Here is a 23136-nt window from a genome sequence, read left to right as displayed (position 1 = left end):
TTAGGGAGATGTTGTAATTTGTTCAAAATGGTAACACTGAAGATGCTCTGGAAATAAGGCAGTGTGCCATAGTCAGTCCTAAACATGTGCCTGTATTTTTATTGTATTTTTGATTCATCACTTTTTTAAAAAACGTCTCAAGGTTGACTTCATAGTTTCTCCTTTGATCCCTTAGTTATTTTATGCATGTTTTGTCTTATGTATGTTGATTTTTTTAATATAATGCCATGTAATCTAACCAGGGTGGAGTAATTATGTGTGCACATAACTTGTTAGATGTTTAAAGTCTATACAATGTGTACAACAAAGAAGAAGGAGAATGCATTAATGTGACAGACTGTGATAAACTCATCAGATAATTATTATATAATGTATGTGTGTTATGCTGTTGAGACATCAGATGACATGACCGAACATGATTATGCAAGATAATACATTGCACAGTGAATGTGGTTAGAAATCAAGATCAAATAGATAATAATCACACCATCCAACAAAGCACACTACTATATAAAAGACTGGACTTGAAACCCCAAAAGGTAGACAAGTCTGTTGTCTTGCTGGCATCATGCATACTCTGCACAAGATTCTGCTTTTTCATGTTCTGACATGTCTCGGGGGAAAAGGTAAGACTACCAAATCTGGTTATTGGTCTCCAATCATTTAATGGAACATCAACCTAATTTAATTTTAACCTGTCTTTGCAGCACACAGTGGTGAAATCATAAACGGGAAAGAAGCCCTGGAGAATTCAATGCCGTATATGGTCTCTCTGCAGAACAACAAAGGACAACATGTGTGTGGAGGATTCCTAATCAATGAAGACTTTGTGCTCACTGCTGCTCACTGCGACTGCTTGTGAGTTTCCTCTTTCAGCAATCTTTGATTGATATAATTAGATGTCAATTTAAAAATACGTCAAGATATATTAACAAGTTAAAATATATTAGTATGGGGTGACCTTTAGCTTGCTGGGTTGAGTTTGTGTACTATGTAGGTAGAGTCCTTTGCAGCAACCTCACTTCCCAAACCCCCCCCCCAAAGAAATGTATTAATATTCTTCTTGTTACAATTTGAGAAAATTCACTGACAACCTCTCCATGATCTCTCAATCAGCGGCTTTACACGTGTTGTTCTTGGCACCCACAATCTCAAGAACATTAACTACGTAAACATACGATACATTAAAGAGAGATACAAACACCCATATTATGAGACAGTAGGAAAGGGAAAGGACATCATGCTCCTCAAAGTAAGTACATATTCTCAGGTGACATCATACATTTTTTGTTCAAATGATTTATTTTTATTATCAGCTCCATATTCCAACACTTGTTAAACTGAATTCCGGTGAATTTAAAAAAGTTATGAAATCAGACATTGCTAGTTTTGAAGTTTTATTTTCTGATGTCTCCAGCTGGCTGAGAAGGCTCGACTGGACAACCGAGTCCAAACCATTCCACTTCCCAGACCTGAAACAAACATAAAAGAAAACCAAAGCTGCAGTGTAGCTGGATGGGGTTCCATAAAAACTAATGGTAGCGTTGTTGATGATCTGAGAGTGGTGGATGTGTCTATCATCAACCTGCAAGTCTGTAAGGAGAAATGGTCTGGTCTTCCTCTTCCTGACAGTGTTATCTGTGCAGGTGGATATAAGATCAACAAAGGATTCTGTCAGGTATGTTTTCTGTCTGTTTGTAGAAAATGTCAGCTTCTGTGGAAACATGCTGCAATCATCTTCAGTCAAATAATGAATGAAGAATTTCTTCCTCCTCACAGGGGGATTCTGGTGGTCCTCTGGTGTGTGACGGGAAGGCTGTTGGAGTCGTGTCTTTCAACAACAACAAAAACTGTAGCTACCCAAATGTGCCCAACGTCTACACGGAGACCTCAAAATATCTTGGCTGGTTCGAAAGCATCATCAAACCTTATGAGTAAAATCATGCACGAAATTTTGCTTCAGCAAACATTCATTGAAATACGCAGGTTTGTAGTGACTCAGATTGCTCTGACAGTGTGACTGAAATTCAAAATAAAGCTTCATTTAAAAAAACATGTTTAATTTCCTTCTGTAACAACCTCATCAGAACACATAAAATGTGTAATTTTGAATTTGTGAATCTGTGCTGACATGATAGCAAATGACATGGACCTCATACTGTCTCGTCCATGAAGTTATTATAATCAGGAGAGAGTTAGGTGTTAGTTAGATTAAATTAATTTAGTTTGAGTTTGAGTTTATTTTCGATCAGCAAATAAACAGAACGAAAATATCCACACACAAAAAAAAGGGTACATAGCACCCTGACCAAAAGGGTTAAGGCTGAAGCTCAGTAGCTTATTAGATGTCCTAACCCTTATACCTTAGTGTACAGTTTTGAACTCTACCAAATTTCAAAATTTCAGTGTCTGTGATTTTAAAAACAGTGCATTTGTGTGTTCATGGTATCCTACATTATTCACTATTCTTATTGCTCTCTTTTGCATGTTGCATATTGTCTGTAGAATGACACACTGACAGAATGACTGACTGACACAATGACAGTTTCTGTGATTATGTACAGCATATCATACCATGACTTAGTCATACCAAAAATTAGAAAAAAACAACAACATTTGGCCACAGGGGGAGCCACAGCGATCAGTTGCATTTTAGCCATTTTTAAGCATTTTTCTGTTGTTATACCGCCACCCAGTGGCCAATTAGAGTTAAATTTCTCCGGTCACCTTGAGGCGTCCTGTTCTACATATCTACCAAGTTTAGTAAAAATCGATATGGCAGTTAGGCCTAGATAAGAGATTAGAGCTTTAATTATTAAGTAACTTGCCCAACACTGTATATCATATATTACATATTCAATATAATTACTTATATAATTAATATAAAATGCAGTATAATGCATATTAAGTATGATCCCTTATCTCTGGAAATATTTGAAACACACCTTGTTAATTAAGTTTTAAGTCTCACCAAGGTCGACTCAACACTTACCTGCAGCGTCCTCTCTCACACAGTGGTCCTGCAGCATCACTGCTCCTCCATCACCCAGTGCTCCAACAGTAGGTTACAAATATACAAGATTACATATCTAATACCATTATACAATATATGTTTAGCATGATTATATGTATAATACAGTAATATACAAACATTTGGTATTTAGAATAATTCCCCATTTAGCCTGGTATGTTTCATTTATCAAAATTACTTAGCTTGTGTTTGAAATCTCATTCAGGTCCTCAAACTTCCTTCTCACTTCGCTATCAATGTAATATCAGCTGAGTGTAACATATTATAGACAGGTATACTCAACAGAATCACAAAGCCTAAAAACACACACCCATAAGTTACGTTTCTGTTTCAAAAAACTCCTCCACTCAACAATCACACAGCAATGTCATATTTAACCGAGCTAATATCTAACTCATACTGGCTCGCAAAAAATCTGTATTGCATGTACAGTATGTACAGTGTCCTAGCCTAATCTGTTATCTTATCTTTTAACATTACATAAATCCACTAATTTAATGGGGGATAATCCACTAACAAGCTTTAATGCACATGTTAATTTAGATAAGTTGTGCTGATAATGTAAAATTTGAGTCTTTGGACATCTTACCTGTTAAAAGTACATCACAGCCGGACTTTTCTGCTGTAACTCCATTGCGCTTCTAGCATGTGCCGCTTACTTTCGGGAACTATTGAGGCTCCGCGATCCGCCATTGCTGTGAAAAAAATGGCCCATTGGAGTGAACGGAGATGACGCGACTCTCTATGCAAAGGCTCTGGACATACATGGCAGTCAACATCAGCGATTTTACTCAGGATCAACATGGCAATGATGGTCCTGGATCAACACGAGCAACTCTATCCAGGATCCAAATGTCAATGATGACCCTGGATATACACTAGCATTGCAATCTTGCAAAAAAGTTTTGAATAGGCTATTAAAAATTTAAAAGGAGGGGAAATGTGTCCTTTGCAGGTCTTTGCAACTGCAAAATGACATTATCCTTACTCAGTGTAAATGAAAAATATTTTTGCCTACTGGCAAGCTTACTTGTTAGCATGGCCCGCCTAGTTTGCAAGCTAACATGCTAATATTCTCGTCTAACAGCAAGTTTACTCGTTAGCATACTTGCTAACCCGGCAGTAGCTTATAAGGTTTTTGTTCAGCATCACTGAGGATAAGTTGTTCGATTGTCCTGACTTAAATTTGGAAAACTGGCTTAGCTCTGAAGAAGGACAGGAATTTTGAGAGAAGCACAAAAGCAGCACGCTGATGATGTCAGAGGGCTGCAATTGGTTAGCTTTGTGTCAATTCAGGGGTTGCAGCCTTTGAAGGAGAAGGCCTTCAAGGTCGACGTTGGCCACATCCTTTGAAGACCGCATCAGCCAAACCCAACGGTCTCCGAAATGGGATGGTCTGGTCTGCAGAGGACGTCCTGGTCGCCCTGACCTGTTGCCGTTCCTTTTACCTAGCAACCAGCTGCGCTTGACGAAAGGAGTAAGCTAATAAGGTAGTTAGCCCTAAATCATGGACCCAGAGATTGTAATTTATTTATTTTTTAAATTTTATTTAATACTTGAGGAGATGATTCACAGCCGGAGACACCGCTGTTTGATATATTTCAGGCTGATGGACCATTTTCAGGTAAACGTAGTAAATTAAGATTGTTTAAGTTGTGTGCTTTTAGCTAATAGTAATTTTAACAACAGTTAACTGTTCGCTAGTTAGTTAACTTAATGTATAATAATCACCGGCGCACAATGCATGTTGGGATAGGCTGGGCCACAAAGGATTCATCAGTTGCATCCTCCAAATTCTCAAAAAAGGCTGCTTTTAATAAGCTGCATTTGAGGGACCCTCCAAAATAGGACAGCCTTGATCGCGCTGATGTGACGCAATCTTCAAATGCAGCTTTTGAAGGCTGCAGCCCCTGCACTGAGATACAGTTATTGATTGCAGTTTTGGCCCTGGAATGCAATATGGGATGTTGATCCAGGTGCATGTCCTTCTTGGTAAAATCACGTCGTGCCACTCCTTACTCATCAAATACCAATGTTTGCTGACATGCAGCATGAGATTTACGTGTTTAAGGAGCAGAATCTGTACTTTTCCACTGAAGACACAATGCATGTAACAAGTGTAAATTTACATGCTATCACTGTGCGTCCAAAATCTGCAGGAGGTGTATCTATCCCGTCAGTGCTTGATGTGTAGGGCCACTGACCAAGCACTGGTATTTGATGAATAGGGAGTGAAAGTGTCTTGGAATATTCCCCAGATGGAGTCTGGACACTGGTTCTCATCGTGATGTTGAAGAGGTGAAGAGAGTTCAATCAGGAGAGACAGAAGAATGAAGTAAAGATAATAAACAAATATAAAAAAAATAAAATAAAAAATAAAAACAGAATATGAGTGTGCAGATTAATGGATGATTTGTGCTGATGAGGATTTAACAGAAGTCTTTGGTGCTTGGACACCAGAGGGAGATATTTTGTGATCAAGGGACATCTGAACAGCAGCAAGATACATCCAGACACTGGTGGTGGCTGCTGACTCTGGGGCTGCTGACTGCTAAGAGAGATGAGGCCCATGAATCCATAAAGGCTAGATGGTTATGGAGAGATGGAGGGCGCAGACAGCAGCAGCAAGAAAGAACTATGGTAGAGAAAGAACCGTATTTAACATGAGGAGCAGTAAGATTATCGGCTGACAGAGAAGGTGTGTCAGTGTGCTATTGGTTGATTGTGAATTGGTTGATAGTGAGTGAGCAAGGAGTAAATGGTAGGGTGAGAAAGAAAACTTATAGCCTGAGCATGAAAAGTATGGTCTGCATTTGGCTGAAGATCTGAATGGATGAAATGTGGAGCAGGGCTTCCGATAAGCTCAGTGGAAGAAGCCCTGGGTCCTGGATGTGATATGAACTAGAGGGGCATGGGGCTGCATTGATTATGCACTGAAATGACAACGAACAGCAGCAGAGAAAGGAGACAGTTTAAAGCTGGACAGTAGGAGGGATTGTGCAAAGATTTCATTGGTTTAATCGAAAGAATGGACGCCACTCATGTGATAGAAGCAAAAGATAGAGAGGGAAAATGAATGAGCGTGTAAAGAGTACTCAGTCAAAGTACACAGTCATAATGTAAGGAATAGATGTTTAAATGGTACAGGTAATGGTGACGGGGACACAACGCCAGTCTGTCCAAGGTCTCAAACTCTCCACAGATCACCATTCATTAAAAAATGTACTAAGTCCCTGCAGTTTGATTTTGCTTCTCCCATCTCCCCTGGTTCAAACTAAATGCCACATTCTGCCCACCTAGAGAAGTCAACACAGAGAGGACTGCTTAGTAAGCAGCAGCCTGACATGCACATTATATTTATTACTATAAATAAAAATAGAAAGTGGAAAACAAAAACAATTAGCGTGAAAGAAGAGGAGGAATGTATAACTGTAGTGTCAACATGTACTCATCACATGGTGTATGTGCTTTGTAAGTGCTGTCACACAGCCATAGGATGTGGCTGGGAGTCAAGATAAAACAGATCGAAATCAAATCCTAAAGATGAAACTGTGCTGTGTGAAAAGGGTTGACTCAAATTCCCCAACACAACAGGTTGAGCATCCTGTCGCCACGATGCACGGTCTGCACAAGTTCCTGCTGTTCAATGTCCTGGCTTGTCTCGAGAAACCGTAAGTTGCACAATCTGACTACTTCAGCCTGCAAATGAAATATGATTTTAATTTGAACTCCTTTTATTTTTCCTGTCATTTTTAAGTATCTGGGAGTGGAATTATAGGTGGAGGAAAAGCCCGGAGAACTTCGATGCTGTATATGGCCTCGATACAGAGCGACAATAAACATGTGTGTGGAGGATTCCGCATCAGTAAAGACATTGTGGTCACTGCTGCACGCTGTGATGTGTGAGTCACAGAAACAAACAAACAAACAAAAAACAATTAATGTTTACAGAGTTGAGAAAATCCACTGACATCATCTTTACTTGTTTTTTCAGGAATCTGGATAGAGCAAAAGTTGTTCTGAGCACCCATAAAACTGATTCAGCTATAAAAACAGTGAAATACATCAGCAAGAAGTGCAAACACCCCTCTTATGAGGATTTTACAAAAGGAAATGACATCATGCTCCTCGAAGTATTCATTATTTATTCAACCGCAGTATTCCCAAATGACATCGTCAAATGATTTTCATTCATTCTGATGAAAAGTAAAACCGTGGTCACCGTGACAGTCAGATATTGAATTTTTACTTTCTGATTCTTTGTGTCTCCAGGTGGCGGGGCAGGAGGGAATGAATGTTGGTATAACAACAATTGAATTGACTGATATTCAGGTAGAAGCAAACAAACAGTGCCGTGTAGCTGGATGGGGTTGCACTACACCTGGTGATAAGACTGTAGATGATCTGGAAGTGGCCGATGTGTCTATCATTAACCTGCAAGTCTGTAAGAAGAAGAAATGGCCTGGTCTTTCTGCAGATGTTATCTGTGCAGGTGGATATAGCACAAAGCGAACTCTTTGTAAGGTATGTTCTCTCTCCTGTAATATCGAAAAATTGTAGTTTCTAGTCCAAAAAAGTATTGACATCATGATGAATAAGCAAATGAAGATATTTCCTGCTCACAGGGGGATTTTGGTGGCCCACTGGTGTGTGACGGGAAGGCTGTGGGTGTGGCGTCTTATAACAAATGTGGCAACTGCAACAGGGAAAATGAACCCAGCATCTATACGGACATCTCAAAGTTCCTCCCATGGATCAACAAAGTTGTCAAGACAAATGACTGGACAGATTGTAAAGAATAACAATCTTACACACAGCTTTGCTTCAGCACCTTTGTATTTGTATTTTGGAGGAGCAGTTGTGTTTGAGTCGCTCTGTCAGTGTTTGCTCTTTATTGGAAAGGCAAAATAAAAAAATGTATTAAATATCGTTGTTTTCTCTTTTTTTTATCAGAAGATGTAAATGGTATTTTTTAAAATACATTTTAAAATGCAGCACAATAAATTTTTCCAGGAGACGTGTTAGGTAAGTTTGTTGCCACTGTGAGTGGCTTGTGTTGGCAGCAAGGTTGTAATTATAATATATATTGGTGGAGACACAAAATATCTCCCTCCAACATATTGATGAAAAGTAGAAATAAAAAATAAGCTATTCTACAACAGGCAACCACGCACCACTGCCTGAAATAATCATCAGCAAATGTAATTATAAACATAAATAGCTTCTTAACTGTGCCATTATTGACATATGGTGTATTGCAGTTCTGTGTGTGGTTTGTCTGTATTCTTCACTTATTGAATTAATCTAACAAAAGTCAGTTCATATAGCTGAGTAATGTTCATAAACGATGAGGAGAGGAGGTCTTAAAGGGCCCAGAATCAACTGAATCAAGTGTCCTAAATATAAAATGCAGTGATAATAAATGACAAGCGCAGGAGGCCGCGGGCAAGAATGCAGGAACAACCACAAACAAACTGAAAAAGAACAAAGGGAAACACACAGGTCCCTGTGCGTCCAAAATCTGCAGGAGGTGTATCTATCCCGTCAGTGCTTGATGTGTAGGGCCACTGACCAAGCATTGGTATTTGATGAATAGGGAGTGAAAGTGTCTTGGAATATTCCCCAGATGGAGTCTGGACACTGGTTCTCATCGTGATGTTGAAGAGGTGAAGAGAGTTCAATCAGGAGAGACAGAAGAATGAAGTAAAGATAATAAACAAATATAAAAAAAATAAAATAAAAAATAAAAACAGAATATGAGTGTGCAGATTAATGGATGATTTGTGCTGATGAGGATTTAACAGAAGTCTTTGGTGCTTGGACACCAGAGGGAGATATTTTGTGATCAAGGGACATCTGAACAGCAGCAAGATACATCCAGACACTGGTGGTGGCTGCTGACTCTGGGGCTGCTGACTGCTAAGAGAGATGAGGCCCATGAATCCATAAAGGCTAGATGGTTATGGAGAGATGGAGGGCGCAGACAGCAGCAGCAAGAAAGAACTATGGTAGAGAAAGAACCGTATTTAACATGAGGAGCAGTAAGATTATCGGCTGACAGAGAAGGTGTGTCAGTGTGCTATTGGTTGATTGTGAATTGGTTGATAGTGAGTGAGCAAGGAGTAAATGGTAGGGTGAGAAAGAAAACTTATAGCCTGAGCATGAAAAGTATGGTCTGCATTTGGCTGAAGATCTGAATGGATGAAATGTGGAGCAGGGCTTCCGATAAGCTCAGTGGAAGAAGCCCTGGGTCCTGGATGTGATATGAACTAGAGGGGCATGGGGCTGCATTGATTATGCACTGAAATGACAACGAACAGCAGCAGAGAAAGGAGACAGTTTAAAGCTGGACAGTAGGAGGGATTGTGCAAAGATTTCATTGGTTTAATCGAAAGAATGGACGCCCACTCATGTGATAGAAGCAAAAGATAGAGAGGGAAAATGAATGAGCGTGTAAAGAGTACTCAGTCAAAGTACACAGTCATAATGTAAGGAATAGATGTTTAAATGGTACAGGTAATGGTGACGGGGACACAACGCCAGTCTGTCCAAGGTCTCAAACTCTCCACAGATCACCATTCATTAAAAAATGTACTAAGTCCCTGCAGTTTGATTTTGCTTCTCCCATCTCCCTGGTTCAAACTAAATGCCACATTCTGCCCACCTAGAGAAGTCAACACAGAGAGGACTGCTTAGTAAGCAGCAGCCTGACATGCACATTATATTTATTACTGTAAATAAAAATAGAAAGTGGAAAACAAAAACAATTAGCGTGAAAGAAGAGGAAGAATGTATAACTGTAGTGTCAACATGTACTCATCACATGGTGTATGTGCTTTGTAAGTGCTGTCACACAGCCATAGGATGTGGCTGGGAGTCAAGATAAAACAGATCGAAATCAAATCCTAAAGATGAAACTGTGCTGTGTGAAAAGGGTTGACTCAAATTCCCCAACACAACAGGTTGAGCATCCTGTCGCCACGATGCACGGTCTGCACAAGTTCCTGCTGTTCAATGTCCTGGCTTGTCTCGGACGAAACCGTAAGTTGCACAATCTGACTACTTCAGCCTGCAAATGAAATATGATTTTAATTTGAACTCCTTTTATTTTTCCTGTCATTTTTTAAGTATCTGGGAGTGGAATTATAGGTGGAGGAAAAGCCCCGGAGAACTCGATGCTGTATATGGCCTCGATACAGAGCGACAATAAACATGTGTGTGGAGGATTCCGCATCAGTAAAGACATTGTGGTCACTGCTGCACGCTGTGATGTGTGAGTCACAGAAACAAACAAACAAACAAAAAACAATTAATGTTTACAGAGTTGAGAAAATCCACTGACATCATCTTTACTTGTTTTTTTTCAGGAATCTGGATAGAGCAAAAGTTGTTCTGAGCACCCATAAAACTGATTCAGCTATAAAAACAGTGAAATACATCAGCAAGAAGTGCAAACACCCCTCTTATGAGGATTTTACAAAAGGAAATGACATCATGCTCCTCGAAGTAAGTATTCATTATTTATTCAACCGCAGTATTCCCAAATGACATCGTCAAATGATTTTCATTCATTCTGATGAAGAGTAAAACCGTGGTCACCGTGACAGTCAGATATTGAATTTTTACTTTCTGATTCTTTGTGTCTCCAGGTGGCGGGGCAGGAGGGAATGAATGTTGGTATAACAACAATTGAATTGACTGATATTCAGGTAGAAGCAAACAAACAGTGCCGTGTAGCTGGATGGGGTTGCACTACACCTGGTGATAAGACTGTAGATGATCTGGAAGTGGCCGATGTGTCTATCATTAACCTGCAAGTCTGTAAGAAGAAGAAATGGCCTGATCTTTCTGCAGATGTTATCTGTGCAGGTGGATATAGCACAAAGCGAACTCTTTGTAAGGTATGTTCTCTCTCCTGTTATATCGAAAAATTGTGGTTTCTGGTCCAAAAAAGTATTGACATCATGATGAATGAGCAAATGAAGATATTTTCTGCTCACAGGGGGATTTTGGTGGCCCACTGGTGTGTGACGGGAAGGCTGTGGGTGTGGCGTCTTATAACAAATGTGGCAACTGCATCAACACAAATGAACCCAGCATCTATACGGACATCTCAAAGTTCCTCCCATGGATCAACAAAGTTGTCAAGACAAATGACTGGACAGATTGTAAAGAATAACAATCTTACACACAGCTTTGCTTCAGCACCTTTGTATTTGTATTTTGGAGGAGCAGTTGTGTTTGAGTCGCTCTGTCAGTGTTTGCTCTTTATTGGAAAGGCAAAATAAAAAAATGTCTTAAATATTGTTGTTTTCTCTTTTTTTATCAGAAGATGTAAATGGTATTTTTTAAAATACATTTTAAAATGCAGCACAATAAATTTTTCCAGGAGACGTGTTAGGGTAAGTTTGTTGTAGAGCCACTGTGAGTGGCTTGTGTTGGCAGCAAGGTTGTAATTATAATATATATTGGTGGAGACACAAAATATCTCCCTCCAACATATTGATGAAAAGTAGAAATAAAAAATAAGCTATTCTACAACAGGCAACCACGCACCACTGTCTGAAATAATCATCAGCAAATGTAATTATAAACATAAATAGCTTCTTAACAATGTGCCATTATTATGACATATGGTGTATTGCAGTTCTGAGTGTGGTTTGTCCACATGATGTTGCGGTACGCCAGCAGAACACGGCTCACGGGCGTATTCAACAACATTAATGTCTTTATTATGCTTTATTTGTCAGATAGCCCACGTGGAGTCTGTCATTTATGTGCATGTGTAATATATGCGTCAAACGTGTCGTGCCGCTCCTTCAGACCACTTGCTGTCACATAGCAGGAAACTGGTTTCTGTGGTTAAACTGGTTTGTTGCAGAATGCGACATACTGAAAATCATTAGTATCTGCTATTTTAGTAATAGTTTTTTTTTCTTTTCATCACATAGATAAACAACAAAGAGTTACTGACTTACCACTAAGAATGAAACTGAAAGATGCAGAACGTAACTCATGAACGAGCTAAAAGGAACAGGATCAACCAGGATTAATAGTGTAACCCAAAACAGAAACATTTCCACCTCTACATTAAATAATCTTTAGTATTGCATCTGTATTCTTCACTTATTGAATTAATCTAACAAAAGTCAGTTCATGTAGCTGAGTAATGTTCATAAACGATGAGGAGAGGAGGTCTTAAAGGGCCCAGAATCAACTGAATCAAGTGTCCTAAATATAAAATGCAGTGATAATAAATGACAAGCGCAGGAGGCCCACAGGCAAGAATGCAGGAACAACCACAAACAAACTGACAAAGAACAAAGGGAAACACACAGGTATATATAGACACAGAAAAAAATCACCAGAACGAGACACAGCTGGAGTAGGAGGACATGGGCAAAAGGAGGGAAATGGAGATTGGCCAACAAGAAGTGTGGAGCAAACAAGACTAACACAGAACAGGTGTGAAGGGAAGACTCTGGGAACAGGGAGGGACTAACGAGACTGATGGAGGACAGGTGTGACAGAAAACACTCAAAGAAACAAAGTAAAGAAGAAGAGAATCTATAAAATAAAACAGGAAGCAGATTAAACATCAATGAATAACAAAACAAGGAAGAACACAAACAGAAAACTCCAGAACAAAGTCCATAACATAACAGAATATAAACAAAAACCAGGATCATATAGAAGATGCTCTGGAAATAAGGCTAAGTGTGCCGCAGTCAGTCCTTTACTAGTCTCGCCACCAGACAATCAGAGATCTCCGCCTTCTGATAGTCTGGGGACACTCCTTTCTAAAGTGTGTTTAACACACCGGCGAAAACCGCCGGCAACAAAGCAATGCCTCTTGCATTTTTGAAAAGGACACGCCTTTTCGGAAATGTGCGCTCCTCCTTTTCTCGTCCGCAAGGAAACAAACACACAGAGAGCTTGATAAAACTCTGTTTTATCAAACGTGTGCTCATCCGTGAAAAAAATATTTTTCTAGTGGATGTCTTAGTTACAACATTATTGAGCTAACTGGAGTAGTTTCATGTCGTATCCGACATCGGGAGGCTTTTAACAGATGACGTCCTGATGTTAGCTTTGCTGCTGCTGTTAGCTGTCCCTGTCAGCGGCAGCCACTGATGCTTTCTAGACATCGTGATTTCCCAAAACTGAATAAATACCACACATAGCAACACAAAACTGCTTTGCTAGCTCAATCATATTGTAACTAAGATATCCACTGGAAAAAATATTCTTTTCACGGACCATTTAATGAGTTATTACCTATTACAGACACTGCTAACGGCTAACAGGGCTAACAGCTAACGGTTAGCCCAGCTAAACGTGCACACAGAAATAGTAATGTTTGTGCAATCATTGTGTTTATAGACTTCACAAACATCGGATTAGTCCAAATGGTGATACAGTGATGTGAAAAATGTGATATATAGGCTATATATATAGCTAAAAGCTCTGCTGGTTTTCTACCCGGAAGTATTTGAAAACAACAAGGCAATTCCCTCTATAGTCCGGCCAGACGGATGAGTCATGGCCTTGTAAAAGATTATGTTTGTTTCTTTTAGTTGGCGAGAATGTGTCGCCGCAAACGCGACAAACACCCACTAACTTTGACGGTGTTTTCTGCGAGCACAGCTGAGCCATTTTGTACCGCTACACGTGTTTCTAGTGGGACAAAGTTTACAAGCAAAAGAGTTCAGCGAGCCACCGAAGGACCGCCCTGCAGTTTTACTATTGGTTCTGCAACGTAGGGAGTTTTTAAACTCTGAAATTGTGTAAACACAAATCAGGGAGAAAGTCATCAGTCTTTAGTTAAGCAAAGCGTCTAAAGACTGACTTGTGAGTCTAGTCTTTTACGTGTGCCTGTATATTGTTACTATTTCTCATTTATTCATTTTTTAAAAACGTCTGTGTTGACGACATAGTTTTCCCCTTCCTTATGCACCTTTTGTCTTATGTATGTGGATTGTTTTTAATATAATGCCATGTAATCTAACCAGGAGGGAGTTCTTATGTGTACGCATAACTTGTTAGATGTTTAAAATCGATAAAAGTATGTGTACAATAAAGAAGAGGGTGAGTGAATTCATGTGACAGACTGTGATAAACTCATCAGATACTGATTGTATAATGCATGAGCATCATGCTGTTGAGACATCAGATAACAAACAAGATCATGCAAAGATAATACACACTGCAAACGTGCAAAAATACATTGCACAATGCATGTGGTTAGAAGTCAGGATCAAATAGAAAATAATCACACCATCCAACTAGTTTTGAAGTTTTATTTTCTGATGACTCCAGCTGGCTGAGAAGGCTCGACTGGACAGCAGAGTCCAGACAATTCCACCTCCCAAGTGTGAAACAAATATGAAAGAAAACTAAACATGCCGTGTAACTGGATGGGGTTCCACAAGTACTGGTGGTAGTGTTGTTGATGATCTGAGAGTGGTGGATGTGTCTATCATTAATCTGGAAGTCTGCAGGACAAATGGTCTCTTCTTCCTGCCAGTGTTATCTGTGCAGGTGGATATGAGACCAACAAAGGATTCTGTCCTTTCTGTCTGTTTGTAGAAAATATCAGCTGCTGTGGAAACATGCTGCAATCATCTTCAGTCAAATTACGAATGAGGAATTTCTTCCTCCTCACAGGGGGATTCTGGTGGTGCTTTGGTGTTGTCTTTCAATAGGAAGAGAAATTGTAGCTACCGACATGTGCCCAACGTCTACACGGTTATATCAAAACGTCTTCCCTGGATCGAAAGCCTCATCAAACGTCATGAGTTAAGTCTTGCACAGAGTTTTGCTTCAGCAAACATTCATTGTAAAATGAAGGTTTTGTGGTGGAGATACTGCCTCGTCCATGAAGTTATTATAATCAGGAGAGAGTTCAGTGTGAGACTGATTAAATGAATTTATCGGCATGGTGCTAAATAAAGTTAAGAGATGTGAGGAGTCTTTGGCGAGTAGACCCCTTTGTGTCGTATTCATTTTGGGAAGGTACTGATACCATGAGAAGTACATGAATATTCAACACAGTCTCACTCCCAACTCATCAAATACCGACACTTGGCCAGTGACCCTCAGCTTCGGAGACACACAAAGACACCCTTTAGAGGCAGTGGTATGAAGAGTGGGAAAGTCTGCATACGGCAGTTGGGAGGGGAGGTGTATGGGCCAAACAAACTTTCAGCCGGGAGTCCGCTGTCCGTGTCCCGTGTGAGACCAAGTCAGTTGAGTTATTTTAATAAAAATGCAGTGTGCTAGTATGTGTAGAGTGCTACCCTGGTAACGTACCAGTATGTCACGCGTCATTACATTACATTAGGAACAACCATACTCATTTTAAGCCAAGTGATGATGATTTTTTTTCTAAACCTAAACCTTTTTCTAAATGTAGCCGATGTTATCACGTACTCATCACACGTAGTATGTGCTTTGTAAATGTCACACGGCCGTAGGATGTGGCTGTGAGTCAAGATCAAATAGATCGAAATCAAATTGTACAGATCAAACTCTGCTATATAAAGAGGGTGACCTGAAACCCCCAACACAACAGGTTGAGCATCCTGTCGCCACGATGCAGAGTCTGCACAAGTTCCTGCTGTTTAATGTCCTGGCTTGTCTCGGACGAAACCGTAAGTTGCACAATCTGACTTTTTTTTTCTTTCTCTGAAATATGAAATATATACTATATTTGAACTCATTTTATTTTAACTGTCATGTTTTTAGTATCTGGGAGTGGAATTATAGGTGGAGGAAAAGCCCCGGAGAACTCGATGCTGTATATGGCCTCGATACAGAAAAATGGACAACATGTGTGTGGAGGATTCCGCATCAGTAAAGACATTGTGGTCACCGCTGCACGCTGTGATGAGTGAGTCACAGTTCTTCCTCCAGCAATCATTGTTTTCATTTGATGTCATCAGAATTCAAATAAAAAACAATTAATGTCATACAAACCCACTGTTTATAAAAGATATGTGTCATTTGTTGCTTTGTGTGTTTTGTTTTTTTGTGTGGCACAACTCGAGAAAATCCACTGACAACATCTTATTTTAGATTTCTCAGGAATCTGGAAAAAGCAAAAGTTATTCTGAGCACCCACAGACCTCGTAGCGCTATAAAAACAGTGAAATACATCAAGAAGAAGTGCAAACACCCCTCTTATGAGAATTTTACAAAAGGAAATGACATCATGCTCCTACAAGTAAGTACATTTATTCAAACTAGTAGTCCAAATGACATCTTGTATTTTTACAGTCACATTATTTTAATCTGGTGGTCTGATGAGGAGTAAAACCGTGTTCTGACAGACAGTCAGATACTGATTATTACTTTCTGATTCTTTGTGTCTCCAGGTGGGGGGGCAGGAGGGAATGAATGTTGATGTAAAAACAATTGACTTGACTGATATTAAGGTAAAAGAAACCAAAAAGTGCCGTGTAGCTGGATGGGGTTGCACTACACCTGGTGGTAAGACTGTAGATGATCTGGAAGTGGCCGATGTGTCTATCATTAACCTGCAAGACTGTAAGAAGAAATGGCCTGGTCTTTCTGCAGATGTTATCTGTGCAGGTGGATATAGCACAAAGCGAACTCTTTGTAAGGTATGTTCTCTCTCCTGTAATATCGAAAAATTGTAGTTTCTAGTCCAAAAAAGTATTGACATCATGATGAATGAGCAAATGAAGATATTTTCTGCTCACAGGGGGATTTTGGTGGCCCACTGGTGTGTGACGGGAAGGCTGTGGGTGTGGCGTCTTATAACGAATGTGGCAACTGCATCAACACAAATGAACCCAGCATCTATACGGACATCTCAAAGTTCCTCCCATGGATCAACAAAGTTCGCAAGAATTGGAAAGACTGTAAAAAATAATCTTACACACAGCTTTGCTTCAGCACCTTTGTATTTGTATTTTGGAGGAGCAGTTGTGTTTGAGTCGCTCTGTCAGTGTTTGCTCTTTATTGGAAAGGCAAAATAAAAAAATGTCTTAAATATTGTTGTTTTCTCTTTTTTTATCAGAAGATGTAAATGGTATTTTTTAAAATACATTTTAAAATGCAGCACAATAAATTTTTCCAGGAGACGTGTTAGGGTAAGTTTGTTGTAGAGCCACTGTGAGTGGCTTGTGTTGGCAGCAAGGTTGTAATTATAATATATATTGGTGGAGACACAAAATATCTCCCTCCAACATATTGATGAAAAGTAGGAATAACAAATAAACTATTCTACAACAGGCAACCACGCACCACTGTCTGAAATAATCATCAGCAAATGTAATTATAAACATAAATAGCTTCTTAACAATGTGCCATTATTATGACATATGGTGTATTGCAGTTCTGTGTGTGGTTTATCCACATGGTGTTGCGGTACGCCAGCAGAACACAGCTCACGGGCGTATTCAACAACATTAATGTCTTTATTATGCTTTATTTGTCAGATAGCCCACGTGGAGTCTGTCATTTATGTGCATGTGTAATATATGCGTCAAACGTGTCGTGCCGCTCCTTCAGACCACTTGCTGTCACATAGCAGGAAACTGGTTTCTGTGGTTAAACTGGTTTGTTGCAGAATGCGACATACTGAAAATCATTAGTATCTGCTATTTTAGTAATAGTTTTTTTTTCTTTTCATCACATAGATAAACAACAAAGAGTTACTGACTTACCACTAAGAATGAAACTGAAAGATGCAGAACGTAACTCATGAACGAGCTAAAAGGAACAGGATCAACCAGGATTAATAGTGTAACCCAAAACAGAAACATTTCCACCTCTACATTAAATAATCTTTAGTATTGCATCTGTATTCTTCACTTATTGAATTAATCTAACAAAAGTCAGTTCATGTAGCTGAGTAATGTTCATAAACGATGAGGAGAGGAGGTCTTAAAGGGCCCAGAATCAACTGAATCAAGTGTCCTAAATATAAAATGCAGTGATAAATGACATAATGATTAAGAAGGGGGAGAATCCAGTACCTGTAAGTCCTCAGCTGTGTTTGTTGGGCATGTTTCCAGATAGTTTTATCCTGCCTGGCAGAGAGAAGGGAAGGTTGACCTCAGGGCTGTGCAGTGACCTTTAGAGGGACAGGAGCTCACAGTTATAAAGGGGGACATGGGACAATATCTTTTTTTTTTCAACAATATGTTTATTGCGTTTTTCATTCATTGCGGACAAATGTGGACTAACAGGCCAGTTGAGACTTCAACAAAAAAGCAAGCTTTAATACAGCGGATAAAAAACATCAAGATACAGCAGGTAACTAAGTCCAAATGAAAGTGGAGCAAATATAAACTGAAAAATGTAATACATATAATGAACTCAGGTAAATCAAAAACCAAACACAAGATATCAGGCAGGATACGGAGCATGGACGGCATCAAGAACGCAGGGATGAGCGCAGGAGGCTCGCAGGCAAGAATGCAGGAACAACCACAAACAAACTGACAAAGAACAAAGGGAAACACACAGGTATATATAGACACAGAAAAAAATCACCAGAACGAGACACAGCTGGAGTAGGAGGACATGGGCAAAAGGAGGGAAATGGAGATTGGCCAACAAGAAGTGTGGAGCAAACAAGACTAACACAGAACAGGTGTGAAGGGAAGACTCTGGGAACAGGGAGGGACTAACGAGACTGATGGAGGACAGGTGTGACAGAAAACACTCAAAGAAACAAAGTAAAGAAGAAGAGAATCTACAAAATAAAACAGGAAGCAGATTAAACATATGAATAACAAAACAAGGAAGAACACAAACAGAAAACTCCAGAACAAAGTCCATAAGATAACAGAATATAAACAAAAACCAGGATCATATAGAAGATGCTCTGGAAATAAGGCTAAGTGTGCCGCAGTCAGTCCTTTACGTGTGCCTGTATATTGTTACTATTTCTCATTTATTCGTTTTTTAAAAACGTCTGTGTTGACGACATAGTTTTCCCCTTCCTTATGCACCTTTTGTCTTATGTATGTGGATTGTTTTTAATATAATGCCATGTAATCTAACCAGGAGGGAGTTCTTATGTGTACGCATAACTTGTTAGATGTTTAAAATCGATAAAAGTATGTGTACAATAAAGAAGAGGGTGAGTGAATTCATGTGACAGACTGTGATAAACTCATCAGATACTGATTGTATAATGCATGAGCATCATGCTGTTGAGACATCAGATAACAAACAAGATCATGCAAAGATAATACACACTGCAAACGCGCAAAAATACATTGCACAATGCATGTGGTTAGAAGTCAGGATCAAATAGAAAATAATCACACCATCCAACTAGTTTTGAAGTTTTATTTTCTGATGACTCCAGCTGGCTGAGAAGGCTCGACTGGACAGCAGAGTCCAGACAATTCCACCTCCCAAGTGTGAAACAAATATGAAAGAAAACTAAACATGCCGTGTAACTGGATGGGGTTCCACAAGTACTGGTGGTAGTGTTGTTGATGATCTGAGAGTGGTGGATGTGTCTATCATTAATCTGGAAGTCTGCAGGACAAATGGTCTCTTCTTCCTGCCAGTGTTATCTGTGCAGGTGGATATGAGACCAACAAAGGATTCTGTCCTTTCTGTCTGTTTGTAGAAAATATCAGCTGCTGTGGAAACATGCTGCAATCATCTTCAGTCAAATTACGAATGAGGAATTTCTTCCTCCTCACAGGGGGATTCTGGTGGTGCTTTGGTGTTGTCTTTCAATAGGAAGAGAAATTGTAGCTACCGACATGTGCCCAACGCCTACACGGTTATATCAAAACGTCTTCCCTGGATCGAAAGCCTCATCAAACGTCATGAGTTAAGTCTTGCACAGAGTTTTGCTTCAGCAAACATTCATTGTAAAATGAAGGTTTTGTGGTGGAGATACTGCCTCGTCCATGAAGTTATTATAATCAGAAGAGTTTAGTGTGAGACTGATTAAATGAATTTATCGGCATGGTGCTAAATAAAGTTAAGAGATGTGAGGAGTCTTTGGCGAGTAGACCCCTTTGTGTCGTATTCATTTTGGGAAGGTACTGATACCATGAGAAGTACATGAATATTCAACACAGTCTCACTCCCAACTCATCAAATACCGACACTTGGCCAGTGACCCTCAGCTTCGGAGACACACAAAGACACCCTTTGGAGGCAGTGGTATGAAGAGTGGGAAAGTCTGCATACAGCAGTTGGGAGGGGAGGTGTATGGGCCAAACAAACTTTCAGCCGGGAGTCCGCTGTCCGTGTCCCGTGTGAGACCAAGTCAGTTGAGTTATTTTAATAAAAATGCAGTGTGCTAGTATGTGTAGAGTGCTATCCTGGTAATGTACCAGTATGTCACGCGTCATTACATTACATTAGGAACAACCATACTCATTTTAAGCCAAGTGATGATGATTTTTTTTTCTAAACCTAAACCTTTTTCTAAATGTAGCCGATGTTATCACGTACTCATCACACGATGTATGTGCTTCGCAAATGTCATGGCCGTAGGATGTGGCTGTGAGTCAAGATAAAATAGATTGAAATCAAATTGTACAGATCAAACTCTGCTATATAAAGAGGGGTGACCTGAAACCCCCAACACAACAGTTTGAGCATCCTGTCGCCACGATGCAGAGTCTGCACAAGTTCCTGCTGTTTAATGTCCTGGCTTGTCTCGGACGAAACCGTAAGCTGCACAATCTGATTACTTTTTTTTTTTCTTCTGAAATATGAAACTAATTTGAACTCATTTTATTTTAACTGTCATGTTTTTAGTATCTGGGAGTGGAATTATAGGTGGAGGAAAAGCCCCGGCGGACTCGATGCTGTATATGGCCTCGATACAGAGCAACAATAAACATGTGTGTGGAGGATTCCGCATCAGTAAAGACATTGTGGTCACCGCTGCACGCTGTGATGAGTGAGTCACAGTTCTTCCTCCAGCAATCATTGTTTTCATTTGATGTCATCAGAATTCAAATAAAAAACAATTAATGTCATACAAACCCACTGTTTATAAAAGATATGTGTCATTTGTTGCTTTGTGTGTTTTGTTTTTTTGTGTGGCACAACTCTGAGAGAAAGAAATTCCACTGACAACATCTTATTTTAGATTTCTCAGGAATCTGGAAAAAGCAAAAGTTATTCTGAGCACCCACAGACCTCGTAGCGCTATAAAAACAGTGAAATACATCAAGAAGAAGTGCAAACACCCCTCTTATGAGAATTTTTAAAAGGAAATGACATCATGCTCCTACAAGTAAGTACATTTATTCAAACTAGTAGTCCAAATGACATCTTGTATTTTTACAGTCACATTATTTTAATCTGGTGGTCTGATGAGGAGTAAAACCGTGTTCTGACAGACAGTCAGATATTGATTATTACTTTCTGATTCTTTGTGTCTCCAGGTGGGGGGGCAGGAGGGAATGAATGTTGATGTAAAAACAATTGACTTGACTGATATTAAGGTAAAAGAAACCAAAAAGTGCCGTGTAGCTGGATGGGGTTGCACTACACCTGGTGATAAGACTGTAGATGATCTGGAAGTGGCCGATGTGTCTATCATTAACCTGCAAGACTGTAAGAAGAAATGGCCTGGTCTTTCTGCAGATGTTATCTGTGCAGGTGGATATAGCACAAAGCGAACTCTTTGTAAGGTATGTTCTCTCTCCTGTAATATCGAAAAATTGTGGTTTCTGGTCCAAAAAAGTATTGACATCATGATGAATGAGCAAATGAAGATATTTTCTGCTCACAGGGGGATTTTGGTGGCCCACTGGTGTGTGACGGGAAGGCTGTGGGTGTGGCGTCTTATAACAAATGTGGCAACTGCATCAACACAAATGAACCCAGCATCTATACGGACATCTCAAAGTTCCTCCCATGGATCAACAAAGTTCGCAAGAATTGGAAAGATTGAAAAAAAATAACAATCTTACACACAGCTTTGCTTCAGCATTTTTGTATTTGTATTTTGGAGGAGCAGTTGTGTTTGAGTCGCTCTGTCAGTGTTTGCTCTTTATTGGAAAGGCAAAATAAAAAAATGTCTTAAATATCGTTGTTTTCTCTTTTTTTTAATCAGAAGATGTAAATGGTATTTATCACGCTCTATTTGTCAGATAGTGATGTGTCAGTCAGAGCATGTGTAATTTACGTGGACATAATTAGCTTAGAATACTTTATAGCTGTGTTTTGTTATGATAAATAATATAATACAGTTGGAAATGAGTTTTCAAATTTTTAATTCTTTTGTGGTGTGTGGGGACTCCCCGGCAGATTTGTTCCTGCCCAACGTTGACTCCATGGCGACGGTCTTTGTTGGCGGATATTCATTAAGTTTGGTCAAGCAGGTCAGCGAGGCCGCTCATATTGGGAGACTTTATTTCAGAAAGTAAGATTATTACAGAAGCAGTGTGTTGAAAACAGGAAACAGGAAAAGAACCAAAGCTGTTTCAACTCCTTTAAAGTCATAATCATAACCTCATCATTACTTAATTTATCATATAAGGTCTTGTTAACCATGTAACCTCAGCTAAAGAGTAATGATTCATTTATTCAGGCAAAATAAAAAGAAGTTGTAAATGGTAGTAGCCATCCAGTAATACTATAAAAACAAACACTTGTGTATTTATTTAATCCAAGGGGCACTGCAGGCGTAAAGTGGGCAAAGGTCAGCCCAATTACCGTAACTTTGTTCCACAGTATCTAGACTATAAGATCAGATTTCATGACACTTCACTTGTGTGGTGCCTGAACATCTGCACTCAGATCTGAGGTTGAAAGCTGTGGGAAGCTTGTTTGTCACACAATTCGAAGAAGTGTTTGTTTGGGCGGCATACAAAAGAGCCTTGGTGCAAGATCTGTGTTTTACTTATTAAGTTCATCCAAATAAAGCCAACATAATATCTAAAACACTGTACTGAATTTATTTTGTTTTTCTTGTGCTAATATTCTTCATCAGGAGATATAAAGTTATATTTAAGGTAATTTACAAATGCAAAGCTTATTACTCTAGTGCTTAGTTGAGCTTAGTGTCACTAACGTCTAAAAATGAACATTTAAAACAGTTTTTAAATGACACTTTCAAACCCACACAGTGGAGAAACTCA

The 23136-nt window shown here is 39.4% G+C and overlaps 3 protein-coding genes and 1 long non-coding RNA gene across 8 annotated transcripts; all 4 read left to right on the top strand.

Moving 5' to 3' along the window:
• Nucleotides 1-420: 420 nt before the first annotated feature.
• On the top strand, nt 421-7897 carry LOC125896249 (serine protease 53-like). Its single transcript, XM_049588660.1, has 10 exons — nt 421-626; nt 708-858; nt 1117-1252; nt 1418-1678; nt 1780-1934; nt 2999-3060; nt 6789-6933; nt 7026-7164; nt 7304-7555; nt 7657-7897. The coding sequence occupies exons 1-10, from the start codon at nt 569-571 to the stop codon at nt 7831-7833; spliced, it is 1536 nt and encodes a 511-aa protein (XP_049444617.1). The 5' UTR covers nt 421-568; the 3' UTR covers nt 7834-7897.
• Nucleotides 2993-22024, top strand: LOC125896406 (mast cell protease 8-like). 5 transcript variants are annotated; one of them, XM_049588958.1, is made up of 6 exons: nt 2993-3060; nt 9994-10072; nt 10160-10304; nt 10399-10537; nt 10681-10932; nt 11034-11274. In XM_049588958.1, the coding sequence occupies exons 2-6, from the start codon at nt 10015-10017 to the stop codon at nt 11208-11210; spliced, it is 771 nt and encodes a 256-aa protein (XP_049444915.1). In that variant the 5' UTR covers nt 2993-3060; nt 9994-10014; the 3' UTR covers nt 11211-11274. The 5 variants fall into 5 exon arrangements, with proteins under 5 accessions (XP_049444915.1, XP_049444913.1, XP_049444911.1 ...); XM_049588956.1 differs by lacking the exon at nt 2993-3060 and adding an exon at nt 4289-4521; XM_049588954.1 differs by lacking the exons at nt 2993-3060; nt 11034-11274 and adding an exon at nt 21786-22024 and having other exon boundaries at nt 9943-10072.
• On the top strand, nt 15616-17016 carry LOC125896409 (mast cell protease 8-like). Its single transcript, XM_049588967.1, has 5 exons — nt 15616-15684; nt 15779-15923; nt 16109-16256; nt 16408-16656; nt 16758-17016. The coding sequence occupies exons 1-5, from the start codon at nt 15627-15629 to the stop codon at nt 16926-16928; spliced, it is 771 nt and encodes a 256-aa protein (XP_049444924.1). The 5' UTR covers nt 15616-15626; the 3' UTR covers nt 16929-17016.
• LOC125896415 (uncharacterized) lies at nt 20638-21265 on the top strand. The gene is made up of 3 exons (XR_007450254.1): nt 20638-20711; nt 20801-20945; nt 21138-21265. It is a non-coding gene; the product is annotated as an uncharacterized LOC125896415 (long non-coding RNA).
• Nucleotides 22025-23136: the final 1112 nt, after the last annotated feature.

This window comes from Epinephelus fuscoguttatus, linkage group LG10, assembly GCF_011397635.1.
Source record: "Epinephelus fuscoguttatus linkage group LG10, E.fuscoguttatus.final_Chr_v1".
NCBI lineage: Eukaryota > Metazoa > Chordata > Actinopteri > Perciformes > Serranidae > Epinephelus > Epinephelus fuscoguttatus.
The sequence above is the reverse complement of the archived record's forward strand: the minus strand, read 5'-3'. Positions and strand labels throughout refer to the sequence as shown.

Bases quoted from the DNA above. Each gene is read 5' to 3' on its own strand.
- LOC125896406 (XM_049588953.1), top strand. From the start codon at position 9,943: ATGAAACTGTGCTGTGTGAAAAGGGTTGACTCAAATTCCCCAACACAA. The intron at 10,538-10,680 runs GTAAGTATTCAT...TTGTGTCTCCAG, and splicing joins ATGACATCATGCTCCTCGAA to GTGGCGGGGCAGGAGGGAAT. The intron at 10,933-11,033 runs GTATGTTCTCTC...TTCTGCTCACAG, and splicing joins CAAAGCGAACTCTTTGTAAG to GGGGATTTTGGTGGCCCACT.
- LOC125896409 (XM_049588967.1), top strand. From the start codon at position 15,627: ATGCAGAGTCTGCACAAGTTCCTGCTGTTTAATGTCCTGGCTTGTCTC. The intron at 15,924-16,108 runs GTGAGTCACAGT...ATCTTATTTTAG, and splicing joins ACCGCTGCACGCTGTGATGA to ATTTCTCAGGAATCTGGAAA. The intron at 16,657-16,757 runs GTATGTTCTCTC...TTCTGCTCACAG, and splicing joins CAAAGCGAACTCTTTGTAAG to GGGGATTTTGGTGGCCCACT.
- LOC125896249 (XM_049588660.1), top strand. From the start codon at position 569: ATGCATACTCTGCACAAGATTCTGCTTTTTCATGTTCTGACATGTCTC. The intron at 7,165-7,303 runs GTATTCATTATT...TTGTGTCTCCAG, and splicing joins ATGACATCATGCTCCTCGAA to GTGGCGGGGCAGGAGGGAAT. The intron at 7,556-7,656 runs GTATGTTCTCTC...TCCTGCTCACAG, and splicing joins CAAAGCGAACTCTTTGTAAG to GGGGATTTTGGTGGCCCACT.